The sequence below is a fragment of the Carassius carassius genome, chromosome 27 (assembly GCF_963082965.1).
Source record: "Carassius carassius chromosome 27, fCarCar2.1, whole genome shotgun sequence".
NCBI classification, from domain to species: domain Eukaryota; kingdom Metazoa; phylum Chordata; class Actinopteri; order Cypriniformes; family Cyprinidae; genus Carassius; species Carassius carassius.
Window position 1 is genome coordinate 1,479,497 of NC_081781.1, and position 21,646 is coordinate 1,501,142.

Consider the following 21,646-nt stretch of genomic DNA (forward strand, 5'->3'; position numbering starts at 1 on the left):
TATAATGAGTGTGTTGTAGGTCTGTGTTTTATTGGTTGTTTTCTCCCCTCTTCACTCCCACTTTTCCACAGCTTTACATGCCCATTTCTGGAGTCTTGTTCAAATCTAAGGTGTGAAAGACCAGTGCTAAATCAGGGAGGTTTTAATGTGTTGTGACCGTTTAGTACTAGTTACAGCACGAAATAAACATGAATGAACATCAGTGTAACTTACTGAAATATATCCCGTCTCATCTAATCGCTCAATCAGTGTTTCAACCATAGAGAGATGTCAATAAAACAGCTTGTAAGCAACGTCACATGACATCATATTTATTTTAGGAAAGTCAGTTTTGTTAGGAAGCTAAAAAAAAACGTTAGAGAGACGTTTGGTAAATATATGCACTATATAATGAGACACATTAGTTATATCAATTGAATATACAGTAGAAACTTAATTTTTGTTGCATCATTTATATAAAACATTGTAAATACAATAAAATTAGCTGAATGCAGATTTTATATATCTAATATAAACCGATATTGAAATTGATACTCTGGTTAATTGTAACCTGTCAGGTATCCCCATATAGTTTAAAGCATTTGTTGAGAGAGGTGTTTTTTTTTCTGTAAGACAAATTGACGTGCTGTACGTGATATATCCAAATGAATTGAATCTAAATCAATTCAGATTGTGAAATCTGGGTCAATAGCCAGCCATATTGTTTTAATTTGTTCTGAAGTATCCATCTCTATTAATGTATTTGCTCAGATTTCATTGCTTTGAAGTAAATTCAAAGTGTTTAAAAATATAGAATTAATGAATAATCTCGTTAAAACGAGGCGTTTTATCTTAATATGCAGAATATGGTATGGAGATGCCTCTTGTTGAATCAGATTTTTATAGAGAAGCCATATCTCATTTGTAAATTTAGTCACCATCACATTAGTTTTTTGTCACATGGCTACATATTAAAGGATTAGTTCACTCGTTATTTAAAATTTCCTGATAATTTTCTCACCCCATGTCATCCAAGATGTTCATGTCTGTCTTTCTTCAGTCGAAAAGAAATTAAGGTTTTCGAGGAAAACATTCCAGGATTTTACTCCATTTACCGGACTAAATGTATATAATTTTTTTTTTTTTTTAGAAAATGACCAATCGTTTGGTGAGAGACAACCCTTATTCTTTGGCTGGGATCATGTAGGGCTCTTTGAAGCTGCAATGAAACCACAATTTGGACCTAGATCCCCATTCAAGTCCACTTTATGGAGAAAAATCCCTTAATGTTTTCCTCAAGAACCTAAAAGTCCACGTAAAGTCAATATTAAATGCATGTTTATCAATCAACAGAAAAATGTGTTATTTAGCAGCCAGCCAATTGTAAACAATAATAAAAAATAAAAAAACCCAAGTTAATAAGATAAGCTATCAAAATCTTGCTCTCAAACTCTGGGGGCGTGTCCTCTGGCGCGGAAACCACGCCAACTCGTGGAAAAGTTGCTGTCTCTCTCAACTGTCTTCCTCTGCAGCTTACTTAAATGAGACCGAGCTTTGTAAATTATTGCAATCAGGTATTATGCATTTACGTGACGAAGGCATAGCTAGCTAGCAACTTCTAGTCATGCTTTAAGCCCCGCCCACAAACTCTGAACACGAAAATGGTGAAAACTTTTTAACTCCACAATTAAGTACTACATAGTTCACAGTCTTTGTAACATGTTTCCACAGTGCATTCTAACATTTATAATGTGTTAAGAAATAATTCTCAGATACACATACTTTAATTTCTTTTCGACTGAAGACAGACAGACATGAACATCTTGAATGACATGGGGGTGAGTGAAGTATCAGGAAATGTTGATTCTGGAGTGAACTAACCCTGTAATTGTGATGTGATGTATCAGGTTCTCATGCCCACGGCGATGCCTGTGATTAGTAAAGTCGCTGCTCCCAGGAAGGACAGCGCTGCTCAGGCAAAAGACGGCAATGACGGCAGTGGCCCCACGACCACCGTGTTTGTGGGCAACATCTCTGAGAAAGCGTCAGACATGCTCATCAGACAGCTGCTGGCTGTGAGTATTACATCAGTTCCAGTCTCAAATCTCAACTAGTAATAATCACTTATGCATTTTCTGTATGCATTCTGCAATGTGGAGATCAGAGATCAAAAAAGGTTCACTTGATAATAGTTTAAGTGAAATCAGTCTTGATAAAATTTGATGTTAAATGTTAGTTGGATTGATATTAATAATAACCACTTGTTTTTCAGAAATGTGGTTTGGTATTGAGCTGGAAACGAGTTCAAGGTGCCTCAGGGAAACTCCAAGGTAAAACATTTTTTAACCCCTTAAACTGATTTCTGAGCCTTGTTAGTTTCACTAAAAATTAATTTTGTGATGAGGCTTAGTGTGAGTATCCGTTCTCGAATTGGACGCGTCCGAAAGAAACAGTTTTCGGTTCAGTGTACTGGTGATCCAAAACCGATGCAACCGGTTCTTGACTCGAGAACGAGAACTGCTCCAGCAGTGGGCGTGTTCGTTCATTATCTGTCTCGGCTCGGTGTTCATCTTCAGTTCTCTCTTCACAGCAGTTCAGTCAGTGTACTGTTTGAGTAAATGAATTACTCCGGGATATTGGTTTATTCTGACTCGGAGGGAGTGTCAGTCACATTAAAAAAGTTTACATTTTAAGTAATTTGTGGATCAATGCTTATTGGAGACACGAACCATTTCAAATGATTCAGTTCGATTTGGTGAACTGGTTCAATCGGTTCCCTAAGAAGAACCGGTTAAATTGAACGATTCGTTCACGAATCGGACATCACTACTGTGAAAAAGTGGAAATATTATTTTTTTTTACTCTGAGTCTGAAATGGTTACTGCAAGAGGCTTGAATTGGTTCTTGTAAAACGGTAACTCAAAGTAGTATAGCCTTTTATCAAGTTCTAACCAAATCCTGCAGCCTGAAAAGGATTTAAAAAGATATTTGAAAGAAAACCCTTTACTTAAGTTTTTTTTTTTCCTATGCATAAACACTTCCCACCAAAATCAACCCACTAACTCTAGAACGATTTATTCTTTCTGAATATAGCTAGCTATTCAAACAATCTGGTGAAAATTGCTATATTGTTTCAAATTGCAGAAGAAGAAAAAATTGCAATGCCGTTTTTTTTTTTTTTTGAAAATCATATAAGTCTATTTGCATTTCCTGTGAATGTTATGAATATGCCAGACTGGCTCCTCACAGACATCTTTTTTTGTTCTTTGCCTCCAGCGTTCGGTTTCTGCGAGTACAAAGAGCCTGAATCTACTCTACGATCTCTTCGGCTGCTTCATGAGCTGCAGATCGGAGAAAAGAAACTTCTGGTCAAAGTCGATGCCAAAACCAAAGCACAACTGGATGAGTGGAAAGCAAAGAAGAAGAGCACCAGTGAAAATGGAGTAAGGAGTCAGGATGATACTAATATAAGAACGTACTGCACTGTATAAAATAAATTCGACACAATTTTCAGTGGTGTTTTTGACTTCTGATTTTGCGATAATCTCAGATGCGTTTTGCCACGAAGATGCTGAGTTTTGATCTGTGTGTTTGTCAGAATGGCAAGGTGGAGGATGCTGCTGGTGAAGAGGAAGAGGAGGTTCTGGATGAAGAAACTAAAAAGCGGGACCAAATTGTCAAAGGTGCTATTGATGGCCTGATCCGGGAGTATTCAAGTGAGCTGAACGCTCAATCTCAGGACGATGAGTCGAGTCGCCGCAAAAAGAGGAGGGAAAAGAAGGACGAGGTAGGTTTTAGTTTATCTTGACCTTTTCTTCTTTTAATGTTTTGCCGGTTGTTTGATGTACACGTTAGGTTGACCTTTATTTTTATGTTTTTGGAAATGTTAACCTCTCACCACCTCATTTGTTTCTCCACTAGAAGTTAGTAATGTATGCAAAAAAACTCCATCCAGATAATTTGTCATTTAGGGTGTGCTCAACAAAGTTATCTATATATAGGGTATATTATGTATTTTAACCATGGTTTCCATTTCTTTAGGAGGACTTCAGTGCCATGGAATTGGAAGATGACAAAAGAGATCTGATTTCCAGAGAGATCAACAAATTCCGCGATACACACAAGGTAAAATGCTTGCTAATGTACTCCATATTACAGGAAGAACACAACAGCCTCTCACACCTAGTTTAGTTTGACACCACACCAGCATGAGTAGATGCTATTTAGCCTGTCAATTCCATTTAGCTCAGCAAAACTTGTATTACATTTAAGCTTTACATTTAATGATATAGTGCAGAAATCAGTTTAAGACTAGGCCTCAGTGGCTTGTGTAAACTGTAGCGTGGCCTTCATGTTAAGGGTGGGAAATGTAGTCACACATACAATGCATGGACGTTTCTGTGCACTTCCCTTAAAGCTAATCTATTCATTAAACCCCACCATTATGATAGAGATCATATGGTGACTAAACCAAGATGAATCTCTCAGCTTTGGAAAAAGTTGCAAGGATAGGATGTAAGTATGAGCTTTCCATTTTTCTCTATTTGTACTGGGCGCCCCCTTCTGGAGGACTGGCACAGGGGCAACTGCACCGACTCGCTCTGAAACTCAGCCCATTCGGGTGGGATTAATATCAGGCACTCATGAGGGTGTTAGATCATGTCTACAGTGTTTAGAAAAGGGATAAACTATCAAACGACAAATTTTCTGGTTCTCTGAGACACGGGCGGCCAGTGAAGCTGTGTGGGTCTGCTAGTAAAAGTGATGTTGGTGCTATAATGAATACTGCTGACTTGAATAACAGTGAATTGGCCGATTCGGCTTTTGTGAAAGTAGGGGGCGCCCCTCCACAGCACACGGACTTTCTGAAGATTTTACAGGTATGAATTCGCTTTGTGATTGAGATACTGCCATCACCTCTCTTCATTTCTGCTTGCTTGCACTTTTCTTTTAAGTGTTTCTTTGTGTGTGTTTAACATTTTGTATCGCAAAAAAATTACTTCAAATCCAAGAAAATGGTGTAATTTGTGAACTCGACCTCGTAACACTGAATATTAAACTTTGAAACGTCAAAGACACATGATTTCTCAAATCGTACATCTTGAGGAGAGATTGCTTTTTTTTGGGAGATTGCGGTTACATTTAGTACAAAAAAAAAGTCCCATGTGAGTAGCAAACAAATATATATTTTTTTATATATATATACACACATAATCTCTTGAAGCATTTAGGAGACATTTTTTAAACAGTTCTTCTGTTTTTAGTATTTTTAATGTTGATGAGATCAGATCTCTGTGTGGAGCACTGGCTGTTATCAGACAATAATCTCACTGGATTATTGCAATTAATGGCAAAATTAATGTTTGGAAATGTAATCTGATATTTCCTACCGATACACTACAGCAAAAGATAAAAAATAACTGACTTAAAGCCTTTTTTTTAGTTTTAGGTCTTCATAATTTTGGCCACCACTTTATATGCCAAAATATTCAGTGTTATTTATATACTATTATTACATAAATAATTTGAAATCGATTTTATTTGTAAGTATTTTTGAGTTTATTTTAATTTAAGGATTAGTTGTTTTTTCAATGTGCTTTTATCATTTGTGGTACTTCAGTCATTTTGCTTCAACTTTCTGAATTTCCAAAAAAAAATAAAAATTTTCTATCTGCCTTTTAAATACTTTTAAATGCGCTTTAGTTATTACTAGAATGAAGACTTGATGTAAAATGGTAATAAAATAAAGACTTCCTTTAGACTTTCCTGTAAGATTCTCCAGTAGAAATGTTCCTTAAAAGCAGCGTCACTTGTAAATGACATCAGCGTAATGCGTGTATCTATAGTTTGTTTTATTGTCCTGTCTCATCTTCACCTCCTGTTTTGTTTATTTACTGCTTTGCTCACAGCTGCGTAACACCCACGGTTAAGCCATTACGAAATAGTTTCATATTAAAATGAGACTTGAAGTATATTTATAGAGACTTTAGTAGTAGTAGCTATTGATAGACGTCAGATGTTTTGTCGAACTGCGATGCGAGAGCTTTTGAATTGAGACTAAAGCCGTGGATGTCATGCTGCTCTTCAGTGCATTTCATAATCGCTCAGTCTGATCCTCTGAGGGCCGTGTCGTCTGCAGTGGGGGTAAGCATTCTCTACACCTTCATTTGTTGCCTTTTCTATCCAAACCACAAAGAAACTGCAAAGAAAAAGAAGGATTTCTAACAAATACAGTATGCAATGCTCCTGTCACAACGTTTTCAATATGTCTGGAAGTTGTTTGCGAAGAGAATAGTTTGTTTTTATTTTCCCTTGTGAATCCTTTGACTTGCTTTTCCTCCCAGGCCTAACAATAAAGGCTTGTAGGGCCACGGAAGCGCTGTGAGTCGCTAGTCAACACCTGTAAGTGAACAAACAACTAGTTTCACAAGGATTGAAGCCTCTTTATGTTGATCATGTGATGAGACGGAAATTACAGCGCCCTCAACGGTTTCTGATCTTATTCAGTTGTTTGCAACGTTAAATTTATATCTCGAAAGTGGTTTCCAGGTTTCCTTTTATTAATTGCTAAAGAATTTCTAGATTCACATGGCGCTCAAAGTCGAAGAGTCTACAATGAAAAAAGTTCAGATTACGTTTTATTAAAAATATTTAAAACTATATTAGATCAGACATGCATGTTGGAAACTCACAAACCTGTGAAATAAACATATTAAATAAAAAAAAGATAAATATATTAAAATATAAAATTTGACTTTTAAAAATATAATGTATTCAGGATTTTGTCCTCTTACCATTCAGTTTTTTCAGACTACGATCAAAGGATTGCGAGATAAAAACTTCTAACACTTTTTTTTCAATATTGCAATTTGAACTTTTTATATATATATTTTTAATTCTGAATAAATATGTTGCAATATCTTCTATTTTTTTTTTTTTTTTTTTCACAATGAAGATAATTGACTTTTGGTGAATGTATATGAGTGCACATGTGAATGGCAGGGACTGTAAACCACTTTCTCATAGAGTGATGTAGTGTCATGTGGCTCTGTCTTGTGTTTGAGCAGTCGCTAATCCGAAAACTTCCCTCCCCGTTTTCCCACAGAAATTGGAAGAGGAAAAGGGGAAGAGAGAGAAGGAGAGGCAGGAGCTGGAGCGGGAGCGCAAGGACAGAGACAAGGAGCGCGAGAAGGAACGGGAACGACGGGATCGTGAGCGGGAGAAGGACAGAGAGAGGGAGCGCGAGAGAGAGAGGGAGCGTGAGAGGGAGAGAGAGAGAGATCGAGACCGTGAGCGCACGAAAGAGCGTGACAGGGAGAGAGACCGAAGCCGTGACCGCAGCGAAAACCGCAGTCGATCCAGGTACACCAGAGAGATTTTTTATATATATATATATACATGCATATATGAACACACACACACACACACACAATATATTCATGCATATACACACACACATATATATATATATATATATGTGTATTTATGTAAGTGTACACTACACATATAATTTATAAACATAATTCAGAAATATTTATTAATGAAAAAAAATTGCTGAAAGCTGTAAAAGATACATAGTTAAAAGTGAAATATTTAATGAGATTTGTTTTTATATATATGTATATTATTATTACATTTATTTATTTATAAGAAACTTTTATCCAAATTTATATTTCTGAAAATGTATAAGCAGACATTGTTGAAAGGTGTTTATTTATAAATATTTATATATTTATTCTAACATTCTCACTTGTATTTTTCTTTTTTTATCCATGTTTATATTTATACATTTATGAATATTTATCAATACAAATATACATTTTTTTAAACTGTATTTGATCCCTTTTAACAAGGTATTTATTCATAAATGTATATATGTGTATTTCACATTTTGTCATTGTATTCATCCCATTTTCTTTATTAACCATTATATTACTATATATTTAGACATCTTTATTGAAGAATATTTATTTTTGAGTATGAAAAATGTATTTGATGCCTTTTTATTTATAAATATATTAACTTTTTTCTTTTCTATTTCAAATTTTATTTACACATCTATATATTTTTTTCTAAATATCTTTTTATGAATATAAATGTGTAAATTGTTGAAAGGTATTTGATACCTTCAAACAAGGTGTTTTATTCAAAGATATATATTTATATCAACTTTTTTAATAAATGTATTTTGTACTAATTTTATCAACTTTTATATTTCACATTTTTCATAAATATTTGTAACATATATTTGTATTTATATTTTCCAAAATTCATACATCTCATTTAGGGCTGGGTATCTATTCAGATGTTCCAGATCGATTCGATTTAGATTCACAAGCTCTCAAATCGATTCGATTTTCGATTTGATTTTCTATTAAGACCGACAGGTTAAAAGTTAAGACCGACAGATTTCGGCCCGAGCCCGACAAGTACATTTTGATTGACAGCTTTTTAAAAGCCTGAACCCATTTACAGCCCGACATTATTCAAATGTACACGCACGCAGCTCTTTTGCCTTTTGTCAGGAATGAGTCATTTTACATGGTTTAACATAATTTATACATGACTAACGTAATAGGCCACTTGGAAGTTTGAACAAAGAAATAAAATAAGTCCTCTGTAACATCGTAACATCTCAGCACTCTATAAATAGCCCTAGGTATAGGCTCATTTAGCATATAAATAGGCTAACGCACCAATAAAAACAAGTCTTTCTTAAAAAATTTAATTAAGATAAATTCTAAATTAAGATGGGTATTTGGCAATAACGAAATGAATTAAGATAAAGACTTGCTTCGCCATAGCAGCTGACATAATAATGCCAAAATTAGCTTATATAGCCTACTCTCTACATTATGCATTTAAGACTCAAATAATATTTAGTTATTATTTGAAAAACATTTACTCACCAAGATTAGGTAAGGCCTAAGTGTTTTTGTGGAGGAAAATGATTGAATCCACCGTGTCTTCAGCGCGCTCCTGTGCTCACTGATGGTGCGTCATTATTCACTCATTATTCTCATTATAAACAAGGTCAAAACTTTTCCAAACCTCAGACTTTGCTTTAGTTGCTGGTGCTACAAAAAAACGTAATCGTCAGAGGAAAACCTCCGTTTCAACTACTCCGCATACATTTTCGCATCTTTCTCGCGCTAATCGAAACACATTACTTGACCGCTCATTTACAGCACAAGCCCAAGCCCGGCCCGATTGGTTCGATTGGCAATGGGCTTCTTCACACTGCCTGAACATGTGCAATTGTGCTTTTGAAGACTACTGACCACGCGCACCTGTCCACGCGGTCGTCTGCTCAGAGCCTCGGTACACACTCTCCGATGGCGATGTTTACATCATGCCTGCCTAGCAGTCCATAGCGGACCCGCGGACGCAAGATGCAGCCTGGACGCGAATGGGAGCATGACCTGACGCGCGACATTGCAGAAAATGTGCGTTCACAAATGTAGCCTATGTTGATTTAAATATGGAAATCTTTAATTAAGGATGATTGCTGCGTAGTATATGGTGTTTCCATTTGCTTTAACTTCTTCGAGTGAGTTGCAAAAGTTGTGTGTGTGTGTGTGTGTTCTGCAAATGGTGTGCAGCATTTGAATTCGTGACGGGCCGCGGGTTGAGAACCACTGCTTTAAACTGAAGGAATGAATGACAGGTTCGTTGGTAACATCGCACAAGGCACATAAGAGGGTGACATCTAGTGGAGAAGATTTGTAATTAGATTAACGCTAATCTTACGTTCAGTATCTGCGGAAATAAATATGGGAAAAAATCGATTCATGACCTTTGAGAATCGATTTTGAATCGACCACAGTTAAACATAAATTGTAACCATTAATGTCTAAGTACAGCGTCCCTGGGAAGCCCAAACAAAGATGATTGGACTCCGAGATGAAAATAACAGCGTTTCGACGACATGGCAAACACAAACGCAACTCTTCCTCTTCTCCGTCGGAGCGCAACAAGACCACGCCCCCTTTTTTGTGAATTCATGTGGGCGGAGGTTAGTCAAAAAACTGTTTTAGTGACGTCATTACTGCAGGAACTAGAGGGATGTACGTAGTCCAAACTGTTCATTTTTTGTAGGCAAATTCTGTTAAATAAAATCTCGCTTGGCATTGAACTTTGAGCTTTCGAATTTTACAGATATTATTTATACTCTAACAACAACATTACACACTTACTAAAGTTTAAAACATGGGGTCACGAAGAACGGGACCTTTAAGGATTTCCCTTAAAGGGCTACAAAATGTACATGCATATTCAACATCTGAAGTTCTGAGTCTGCGATAAAGTGCAGACTTCATATATTGTGATTTGGGTGCTGTCTGTTTTCAGAGAACAGAGTCGCGATAGAGACCGAGATAAGGAGAAGAAGCGTGATCGTGAGGAAGATGAGGAAGAGGCGTACGAACGCCGTAAACTGGAGAGGAAGCTGCGAGAGAAAGAGGCGGCGTATCAGGAGGTGAATGACTATTCAGTCTCTCTGATCACTCAATGATCAGCGTTCTTGAGCCACTATTTACCTTCTGTAATTTCAACAGCGTCTGAAGAACTGGGAGCTCCGAGAGAGGAAGAAAGCCAGAGACTACAGCAAGGAGATGGAGAGAGACGAGGAACGCCGCCGTGACATGGTACACAACTATTTTCCTAATCCATTTACATTTAGCATTTCAGCCTAAGAATATATGAATAATATGGAGAATGTTTCCAAAGTAAATTGATGACTATAAAAATATAGTATTTTAAATTAGTGCTGTTAAATCAGTCATGATTAATTGATATAAAAAGATAAGTTTGTGTGTACACGTACATATATAATCATGACTAATTGATTTGACGGCACTAATTTGCATAAATTATTTTCTTAATTACTTTTCATTAGTATATTGCACAAGTATATTGAAATATATAATATTTTAATATTTATTTCATTAGTTTTTAAATTATTATTATTTTATCAATGAAAGTATTTTTTTTTATTAAAAACAAATATATAAATAAGTGAATTTTAACTTCAATATTTGAATTACTTTTTTATTATAGAAAATAAGTTGACATTCAAATGTAGTATTTAAGTGAATATTTTTTCATAAATTTGTAATTATTTTTTTATTAATGAAAAGTAATAAAATATTTTTAGTATGAAAAATTAAAAGGATAAATATTTTCAAATATTATTTAAATGAATTTTAATTTAAATTTGAATTGATTTTTTTTTATTAATTAAAGAAAAATAAGTTGATTAAATTCAAATGTAGTATTTAAGTGAATATTTTTTCATTACTTTTTAATAATTATTTTTAGTAATGAAACGTAATAGAACATTTTTTTAGTATGAAAAAATGGATAAATAATTAAAAATTATAGTATTTTAATTTAAATATTTAAATATTTTTTTTATTAAAGAAAAATGTTAATTTAATTCAAATGTAGTATTTAAGTGAATGCTTTTTAATAATTATTTTTATTAATGAAAAGTAATTTGTAACAAAACTCTAATTGGTCAGTAAATTCAAATGTTATTGTATTTTTAGTAATGAAAAATAAATGGAAAATGTTCATTTATAATAGTTATTCTGTTGAATTTATTTTTTATAGTTTAATGATTTTATTAATGAAAAATGATTGGACATAGAACAAATGTAGTATTTAAATGCATTTCATTATTTAATATTACTAATTATTTTTATAAATGGGAAAATTAATATGTAGGAGTTTTCTCGTATTGTTTTCTCAGGCTAAAGAAGGGAAGCGGCTGAAGGAGTTTCTGGAAGATTATGATGACGACAGAGACGACCCAAAATACTACAGGTGATCAATCTATGAGCACGTTTAGAGGCAGACAGATCTGAAACGGCATATTATCTTCAGCACAAACAAATCTTGTTATCTTACCACTGACGTCCTCCAAACTCTGTCTGAAAAATGTGTTTCTCTGCTTGGCCTGCAGGGGCAGCGCTCTTCAGAAGCGTCTGCGGGACAGAGAGAAGGAGACGGAGCTGGATGAACGTGACAGGAAGCGGGAGAAGGAAGAGCTGGAGGAGATCAGGCAGAGGCTGCTAGCAGAAGGACATCCTGATCCAGACGCCGAGCTGCGCAGGGTGAGGCCACGAGCGATTCACTCATATACTTCACACATTCATAATCATTTAGTGAAATGCACTGTAAATGCATATCAATCAGATGAAAAATGTCGCATGATACATATTTATTTAAATAAATATGTAATTTCAGTGTTTTCTTATTAATTTTTATTACTGACAATTTTGATACATATGTACAAATGTAGTATTTAAATGAATTATAATTTTTTAAATGGAAAAATAAACCGATTCATTCAAATGTAACATTTAAATTATTTTATTTAAATTTTACTAATACTTTTTCATTATTTGATGAAATTATTAATATATACAGATACAATATTTAAATATTTTTTCATTTTAAATTTTGTGTTGAAAGAGTGTAGTCTTTAAATGAATTAAATTATTTTATTTTTATTATTTTATTAAATTATAATTTTTCTCTATTTAAAAAAAATGTATTATTGAATAACTTAAATGTAATTAAATGTTACATTTCCTTTCATTTTTTTTTACATTTTTGTATGCATCATGTTATTAATGAAAAATGTAATGTTCAAGTATAGTTGAAATTAAATATTTCATGTTTAAATTTTATTCATTGCTTTATAAATTATAAAAATATTAATATATAGTATTTAAATGAGTAATATTTGATTTAAATTTAATTTAATTATTTAATTTTATTATTAATTTGTTACTAATTATATATTTTTTTAAATCTAATCAAGTGTAGTATCTAAAAGAATCTTAATTATTAAAAAAGGTGAATCTAATATTAACATTTTATTTAAATAATAATAATTATTGAAATATATATATTATAATTCATAATAACCGAGCCAGTATTTTAATATTATAAGATTTTTTGTCTTCTGCTTTTCAAATACTTGTTTCAAATTAAAGTGTGTATTGTGTTTAATCTCAGTGCTAAGTGGTGTTTTGTGGCTTAAAACCTTAGTATTCGAAAAAGCAAAGTGCTCAGTGTTTTGCTCTCTTGTTTCACATCTTCTGCTTTTGTTGTGGTCAGATGGAGGAAGAGGCAGAGCGTTTGCGGCAGCCACCCGTGAAGCCCGAGCCCGAGGAGGAGAGAGAGCACAAGCCCCCTCGAGAAGAGCGTGACCGAGGCCGGGAGAGAGAGCGGCGCAAGTCTCACATCCCCTCTGATGATGATGTAGAGGAAGGGGAGGAGCTAGAGGACGAAGAGGAGGTGAAGCCCTGCCTCAAACCCACCATGCGGCCCATCGTGGCCGCCCCCTCGGTGTCCTCAGCCAGCGGTAACGCCACGCCCAACACGCCCAGAGAAGAGTCGCCCTGCGGCATCATTATCCCTCACGAGAACTCTCCGCCCGAGATCCCGCTCCAGGACGAGAACCGGCCCAAGATCGGCCTGAGCCTCAAACTAGGTGAGTTCCTTTCTGCTGTTTTGCAAATATACTTCAAAAATGTTAAAAAAATATTTAAATTATTTTAATTTCTGTAATGAAAATTAAAAACGTACAGTCGCATGCAAAAGTTTGTGAACCCCTTGCAGAATCTGTGAGTAATTTTAACAAAATAAGAGAGATCATACTAAATGCATGTTCTTTTTTTTATTTTCTTACTGTACTGTCCTGTTTGTTGTAATATCATTTTTTCCCATTTAGTTCTGCCCTTCGTAAGCAACAGAAGATACTTGTATGTTTCCCGGAAAACACAAATTAAGTACAATTTACCCTGATCTTCAAATTCCAAAAGCTCTGAACTCTTTGTCTTATGGACTAAATGTAAACATCTTTTATGTACAATATCTTATTCAGGACAGTACTAAATAAAAATAAACATGCATTTAGTATGATCACTCTTACTTTTTGAAAATTATTCACATTTTCACAGATTCTGCAAGGGGTGCCCAAACTTTCGCATGCCACTGCACGTATTCAAGGATGTGTAAATATTTATTTTATTTATAATTAGTTCAGTAAGAATAACTTTAAATGCATTCATTTCTAATGAAAATGATAAATTATGAAGAATTTTATATTTAGAAATGTTTTAATTTTATGAAATATTTTTTATCAATTATTTTAGAAATGAAAAATAAATAGATGAATCTATTAAAATAGTGCTTAAATTAAATGTAATTTTTCTGTTTGAAATTTAAAAGATAAATATATGCAAGTACAGTATTTAGTTCATTAATGAAATCTAAATTTGTTTATGCAAATATACTAGCTAAACAATTTTTTATTCATAAAAATAAATAGATCAATATTCAACTATTGTATTTAAATGCGTTTCATTTTATTAATAAAAATAAATAGATAAATATAAGTAAAGCATTTAAATTATTTTTTATTGTGTAATGACAAAATATTTATATAACATTGTCATATAAGAAAATCAAACTAGTTCTTAGTGATATTTGGCTCAGTTTTCGATAACACTTTAGAATAAGGTTCCATTAGTTAATGATAGTTAACAACTTTAGTTAACATGATCTAAGCAAGAACAACCCTTCTACAGCATTTATTAATCTTAGTTGATGTTAATTTCAACATTTACTAATGCATTATTTAAATCAAAAAGTTGTGCTTGTTAACATTAGTTAATGCACTCTGAATTAGCATGAACTAACAATGAACGACTTTTTTTCATTAACTAACATTAACAAAGTTGAATAAATGCAGTAATCAATTTATTGTTCATTAGTTTGTTCATGGTAATTAATAAATTAACTAACATTAACTACTGGTCCATTATTCTAAAGTGTTACCCAGTGTTCATTAGGAAATGTTCTTGTTTCTCCTGTCGCAAGGTTCTTCAACCGGTAGCCCCGGGCAGCCCAGCGTAGCCAAGCGGAAGAAGCTGGCGGTGGAGAGCGTCTTCAACCGCTTTGACGATGATGAGGTGGACGAGGCGCCCCGGAAGAGGAAGCTGGTGCCTTTAGACTATGAGGATGAGGAGAAGGGAGCAGACCTGAGCGCGGCGGCTGGCGGAAAAGGAGTCAATACAGAAGAGAAGCGCAAACACATCAAGAGTCTGATCGAGAAGATCCCCACGGCCAAACCTGAGCTCTTCAACTACCCCCTGGACTGGTCCGTCGTCGACACGGTGAGACCCCGCAAACACACTCCACTAATCCTAATTATCATGTTTTTACTTCTGTTTTACATTTACCCATTCATTTACATTGTCTTAACTAAATATAATGTTAGTAAATTAAACTTTCTATATATCGTTCTATCTGTCTATCTATTGTTCTATCTATCTATCTATCGTTCTGTCTGTCGTTCTATCTATTGTCTATTTATCTATCGTTCTATCTGTCTATCTATTGTTCTATCTATCTATCTATCTATCGTTCTGTCTGTCGTTCTATCTATTGTCTATTTATCTATCGTTCTATCTGTCTATCTATTGTTCTATCTATCTATCGTTCTGTCTGTCGTTCTATCTATTGTCTATTTATCTATCGTTCTATCCATCGTTCTATCTATCTATCGTTCTATCGTTCTGTCTACCGTTCTATCTATCTGTCGTTCTATCTATTGTCTATTTATCTAACGTTCTATCTATCTATCTATCTATCTATCTATCTATCTATCTATCTATCTATCTATCTATCTGTCTATCTGTCATTCTATCTATCTGTCATTCTATTGTCTTTATCTATCTATCTATCTGTCGTTCTATCTGTCGTTCTATCTATTGTCTATTTATCAATCTATCTTTCTATCTATCTATCGTTATCTGTCTGTCGTTGTATCTATCTATCGTTCTGTTTATCGTTGTATCTATCTATCGTTCTGTTTATCGTTCTATCTATCTGTCGTTCTATCTATTGTCTATTTATCTATCGTTCTATCTGTCGTTCTATCTATTGTCTATTTATCTATCTATCGTTCTATCTATCTATCTGTCGTTCTATCTATCGTTATCTGTCTGTCGTTCTATCTATCGTTATCTGTCTGTCGTTCTATCTATCGTTATCTGTCTGTCGTTCTATCTATCTATCTATCTATCTATCTATCTATCTATCTATCTATCTATCATCTGACTATTTCTATCTATCTATCTATCTATCTATCTATCTATCTATCTATCTATCTATCTATCGTTATCTGTCTGTCGTTCTATCTATCGTTATCTGTCTGTCGTTCTATCTATCGTTATCTGTCTGTCGTTCTATCTATCTATCTGTTAGACTTAGGGATGCACCGAAATGAAAATTCTTGGCCGAAACCGAAAACCGAAAAAGAGAAAACCAAGGACGAAACCGAAACCCCGAAAGAAATTATGCCAATTATTAGTACCATTGCATTTATTGCTATGACGGTGTACTAACTTTACTAAAATTAAGACATTGCAATTGCAGAAATTAATATTAAAGTTTCAAAGATAATTACAATTACATAAATTATTTAAAAAAAAACATACAAATACATAATTACAAATTATGCAAATATTTATTAAGCACATTGTAACAATGCACAGTATTAAAATAAAATTCAAACTAAAAATGTATCCCACTCATGTGTATATTAAATAATAATGTACAGGCCTACTGGCCTGCAGAAAGGTTTTAAAATGAACTGTTCTCTCATAAAAACAAAGTGCATTTAGGTGAAGTGCATTTGAAATTTTTCTCTGTAGGACTAGAAAGTGCATTACTTCTCCAGCAAGACTGTTATCACTTCTGGGGATGGGGACTTCAGACAGATAACCATCTAGCTGATGAGCAGTTGAGCTTGTCATCTGCCTGACATTTGAGAAATATTTGAGAGAGTGTATTTAAATAGGGCCAGGGCATAAATAAGCATTTTTATCAAATTAAAGCAGAAATCTAGCAGAAAAATGGCTACAATCTGATATTATGTGTGTGTGTGTGTGTATGTATATGTATATGTATATGTATATATATATATAAAATGTCACATATATATAGTAGCCTAAGAACAAAATAGCCAACGTATTATTATTATTTGAGGCACTTTCTTGCAGAATTCCACTGAACACATCAGACACCGAGGGTGCATGCCCCTCATCTGGTGCAGACACGAGTCTTTTTTTCTGCGCTCTGATCTCAGTCTCCTGCGCTTGGCGCTTCTCCGTCTCCACGCGTGTTCTCCGCATCCAGCGCGGCCTGGATCATTTCTCGTGCACGCTGCCTTATTTCCGCATCCAAGTAATGGTCTTTATAACGCGGATCAAGCACATTCGTGATGAAGTGCAGAGGATCTGAAAAGATCTCAGTGAGACGTGTGCTAACAGACTCTACTTTTCTTTGTTTTCCCTAGTTAGACTGTATTGCATTCAAAACATTCATACTTAAATCTTTCAAACTGAAAACGTTTAACTTTTAACACTTTTTTTTTTTTTTTTTTAATGATTTTTCTGGATTTCAATTTGAATAAAATTGTATTAATTAAAAATCATGTATACTTCAATTTGAATAAAATTGTATTAATTAAAAATCATGTATACTTAATTGAATTCATAAGACTTTTAACAGCTTAAAGGGTTATTTCACCTGAAAGTTGGTCCATGTTTTACTCACCCTCGAGGCATCCCAGGTGTATATGACTTTATTTTCTTCTTGTGGATGAATAAAACATGGACCAATTTTCATTTTTGGGTGAATTAACCCTTTTATAGTTTAAGTTATTACAGTAATATGACTCTATGAAAATGTTACAATTTAACAACATTTCATTAAAAATGTATTTCAATTTATTAAAAGCTTTTACAAAGTTTCAAACATTTAGAATTTTCAGGACTCTAAAAAAAGAAAAACTTATTTTTCCCAAATATTGTTTTTTTCGCTCTCATTTTTCTGGATTCCATTTTAATGCATTATTATTATTATTATTATCAAAAAGCCGTGTCTAATCAGTTGAGTTTATAAAACTTTAACAGCTTAATATTTACTTTTTTGTAAATATAATAATTCAGAAATTCTATGTTGTCTTGTTGTCTATGTTGTATTTCTGGATTTATAATTTAATACTGTATTATAAAAAACTGGTCATCATAAGGCATAAAACGAAGTAAAAAAATAAATTGTGTGGAGTGCAAGTTTATTGTAAAAATTGAAACATGAAACATGAAAGAAAATTGTAAAATTTCTAAAGAATTCTGTTTGTGGGTTTTTGTTCTTAATTCTTGAGCTGTGTTTTAATGTGTTTAATGTATAACTCATGTTATTGAATATTCACAGAGCCTAATGGAGAAGCGTATTCGACCGTGGATCAATAAGAAGATCGTAGAGTACATTGGTGAAGAGGAAGCCACATTAGTTGACTTTGTTTGCTCCAAGGTAAAACGTTTTATCAGGTTTCTCATTAGAGGCAAATGTGTAAAAAAAAAAAAATATATATATATATATAATAAAAATATTGACAAATGTATTAAGTAATATTTTTATTAAACAAAAATAGTAAATTAATTGTATATATTATTTTAATGCCAAATTATTTTATAAAAAAATTTATTACATTTTTTTCATTTATTTTTATTAATACAATTAACAAATTAAATGATTCAAATGCTATTTTTTAAATGATTTAAAAAAAACTATTATTAAAAAAAGAAATTGACAAATATATTTAAAGAGCCAGTAAGATAAATTCTAAGCTTCCGATCACTGTTTATAAGTCCTGTACAACAGGTTTAAATCCATGCAAGGTTAAAAAACATTGTCATTTTGTCAAAATATCATTTTAAAATTACCTCAATTCTCAGAGATCCCCAAACGGTTCGCGCGAAGCTGTTCAAAAGATTCCGTTTCCTTAAACCCCACCTTTCGGTAGCATACTGTGTTCTGATTGGTCAACTGACATAGTAGGTAAAACCATTGCTTATAGTAATCAATGCACCACAAAAACCATGGTTACTACACTTTACCACACTAAAACCATGGTTAATTTTCGTAAGGGAAAAACATATCTACACGTCTTTTATCATTCATCCAAGTAATAAAAACGATGACACACACTAACATTTTCATACTCATGTAAGCACGTACATAACCAAACTGAGCACACAACCTCACGGTAAACAATGCGTTAGCATTAACATATGGTGCTAGCGCGACATACTGATAAGACGCTCGGGAGAAAACAAACACATAACTTCATAATCATACTTACAGGTTGTGATTCGGAGATGCTTGTTGGTCCAAATAAAGTTAGTAATGAACCCTCTTTTATGGCCAAACGCTTAGAAAATCCCGCCTTGAACTCACCGAGATTAGAAAAGCAGTCATCAGTGAAATGTTGTGAACACAACAAAAGGGTATTGTGGTAAAAATGAATTTTAGCCATTGGTTCTTCTGATCTTCATTCTTTGGCAGTGAAAATAAAGCAAACTTGCCTTTACAATTAAAAATCATGTCTCCTCGACATGATGCTATCACACCAACTACTAACCAGAGCGTCTGTGCGGGGGGTGGAGCAGGTCAGAGTTTTGTTTCTCCCAAGACGGTAGGCGGAGATTATTATGCAAAGTGTTCTCGTTACGTACAAAGAGATGGGCAAAAGATTTGAAATCTATAACGACTCGTTTCAGCGATTCAGAGTCGACTCCTTACTTTAGAAGCCAATAACTTTAGAAATCGTGTACTTTTTGGTTTAATTACTTTGCACATTGTTTACACTGATGGACAGCTACATCATATACTGTAATACAGGTAATTTTTGATTTCCCACCTGTGTGGCTCTTTAAATTCAGTATTTTTACAAAATAATTTTAATTTTGTATTAAAAATAGTAAAATTTGATTAATTATTTTAATGACAAATAAATGACGTTCAAATCATATTTAATAATTTTTTTATTTTTTTCATTAAATTTGTATTAATAAAATTAACAAAAATAATGAAATGATTCAAATGCTATTTTTAAATGATTTAAAAAAAAAACTTTATTAATAAAAAAGAAACTGACAAATATATTTACATTTATTATTTTTACGAAATAATTTATTTTATATTAAAAATAGTAAATACATTTTATATATTATTTTAATGACAAATGAATTGACGTTCAAATTGAATTAAAAACAATTGTTCATAAATAATTTTATGAATAAAAAGAAAATTAACAAAAATAATGAATTGATTTAAATGCTGTTTTTAAAAATGATTTTTAATTTATTATCTTATAAAAATTGACAAATGTTTAAATTCGTTATTTTTACTAAATTAAAATTTTGTATTAAAAATAGTAAATTAATTTATACGTTCTTGTGAATATATTATATATTTCTTTTTATATTTTAATATATTTATCCATTTGTTATCAATTTACAGTTAAATAATTTATTTGAATACTATATTTGAATATTTATTCACATTGTTTATTAATAACAAATAATACTTCTTTTGAAATAGTCTTCCTTGAAACACTTCTCGCTCATGAAATCCTGTAATAATTTAATAATCGCTGTCTGTTCTCAGGTAATGGCCCACAGCACACCTCAAGGCATCTTGGATGACGTTGCGATGGTAAGTTTGGTGTTTTGCACTATTTCTGAAGTTGTATTTCCACAGCTACACAATCTGAACTCTTGATCTTGGTCTCCTCAGGTGCTGGACGAAGAGGCCGAGGTCTTCATAGTTAAAATGTGGAGGTTATTGATTTACGAAACCGAAGCAAAGAAGATCGGCCTCGGGAAATGAACAAGCACCGAATGCCGATGAACTTTGCTTTTTACTTCCCATTTGGGCCGGACAGCTCATCTAGGTTTCAAAACAACTTGGGAAACTCGCTAATTTCTGACCTTTTGGAGTGAAAACACACTGAGCCGCTTGATTTCTCACGTCCCAGGCGACGAGCGCCGAGAGGAAGAGGCTTGATTTCTCAGGGCCTTCCTGTTGAATTCGTCTCGGCCGGTTAGCGCTGCTTTCTGTGAGGAAGCCGTTGTGAATTGTTACTGTAATGATTGCCAGTCTCGTCTGGGTTGTGATTTTACCGTTTCTCTTCTTTTGGTTGCACTCACTCACCAACCGAACCAAAGAGTTTTCCCCAGTTGTTTTCCACTGAAACTAAAGCAGTCGATTGACCCTGACCCCCTTCAACTGATTGACATCACAACCATTGATCGTCTTTGTTTTTGTATTTCTCAGTGGATGTGTTTTGAATAAAAGTGATTCTTTTTTTTTTAATTAAAATAATTTTGTGTGGTTTGTCTATCTATTGTTCTATTTATCTATCGTTCTATCTATCTTCGGATTTGAACTTTGATACATATATTTGCAACATACCAAATGCAACGGTAAAATTAATATTATTAACTTTCCATGGGTGCTTAGAGTACTTATTTAGTGAATTCTTTATTTGTACGGCGTTCTTGTTCTCTAATGTTTTCAAAGAAAATGACTTCTTTTGACCTTAAATCATTAGGACACTATTATAGTTTGGTATCGTTTTCTTTCTTTTTTTTTTGTTATTTAAAGTTTTTTTATTAATGTCTATAGTTTTTATTTTAGTCAGTTTTTATGTTCAAGTTCATCATAAATGAGAAAATATTATGGTTTTAGTAAACCATAATCATGAAAAGCCCTCGAAATATTTATAGTACTTTTAAGT

At 33.3% G+C, this 21,646-nt stretch overlaps 1 protein-coding gene across 1 annotated transcript; it reads left to right on the forward strand.

Annotated features, from left to right (window-relative positions):
- Positions 1 to 76: 76 nt before the first annotated feature.
- Positions 77 to 21,219, forward strand: LOC132106405 (RNA-binding protein 25-like). The gene is made up of 16 exons (XM_059512057.1): positions 77 to 110; positions 1,887 to 2,054; positions 2,252 to 2,309; positions 3,256 to 3,422; positions 3,578 to 3,766; positions 4,021 to 4,104; positions 7,085 to 7,341; positions 10,330 to 10,456; positions 10,536 to 10,625; positions 11,732 to 11,805; positions 11,945 to 12,095; positions 13,108 to 13,483; positions 14,875 to 15,170; positions 18,277 to 18,375; positions 20,515 to 20,562; positions 20,644 to 21,219. Exons 1-16 carry the CDS (start codon positions 78 to 80, stop codon positions 20,734 to 20,736), a joined length of 2,310 nt encoding a protein of 769 aa, XP_059368040.1. The 5' UTR covers position 77; the 3' UTR covers positions 20,737 to 21,219.
- Positions 21,220 to 21,646: the final 427 nt, after the last annotated feature.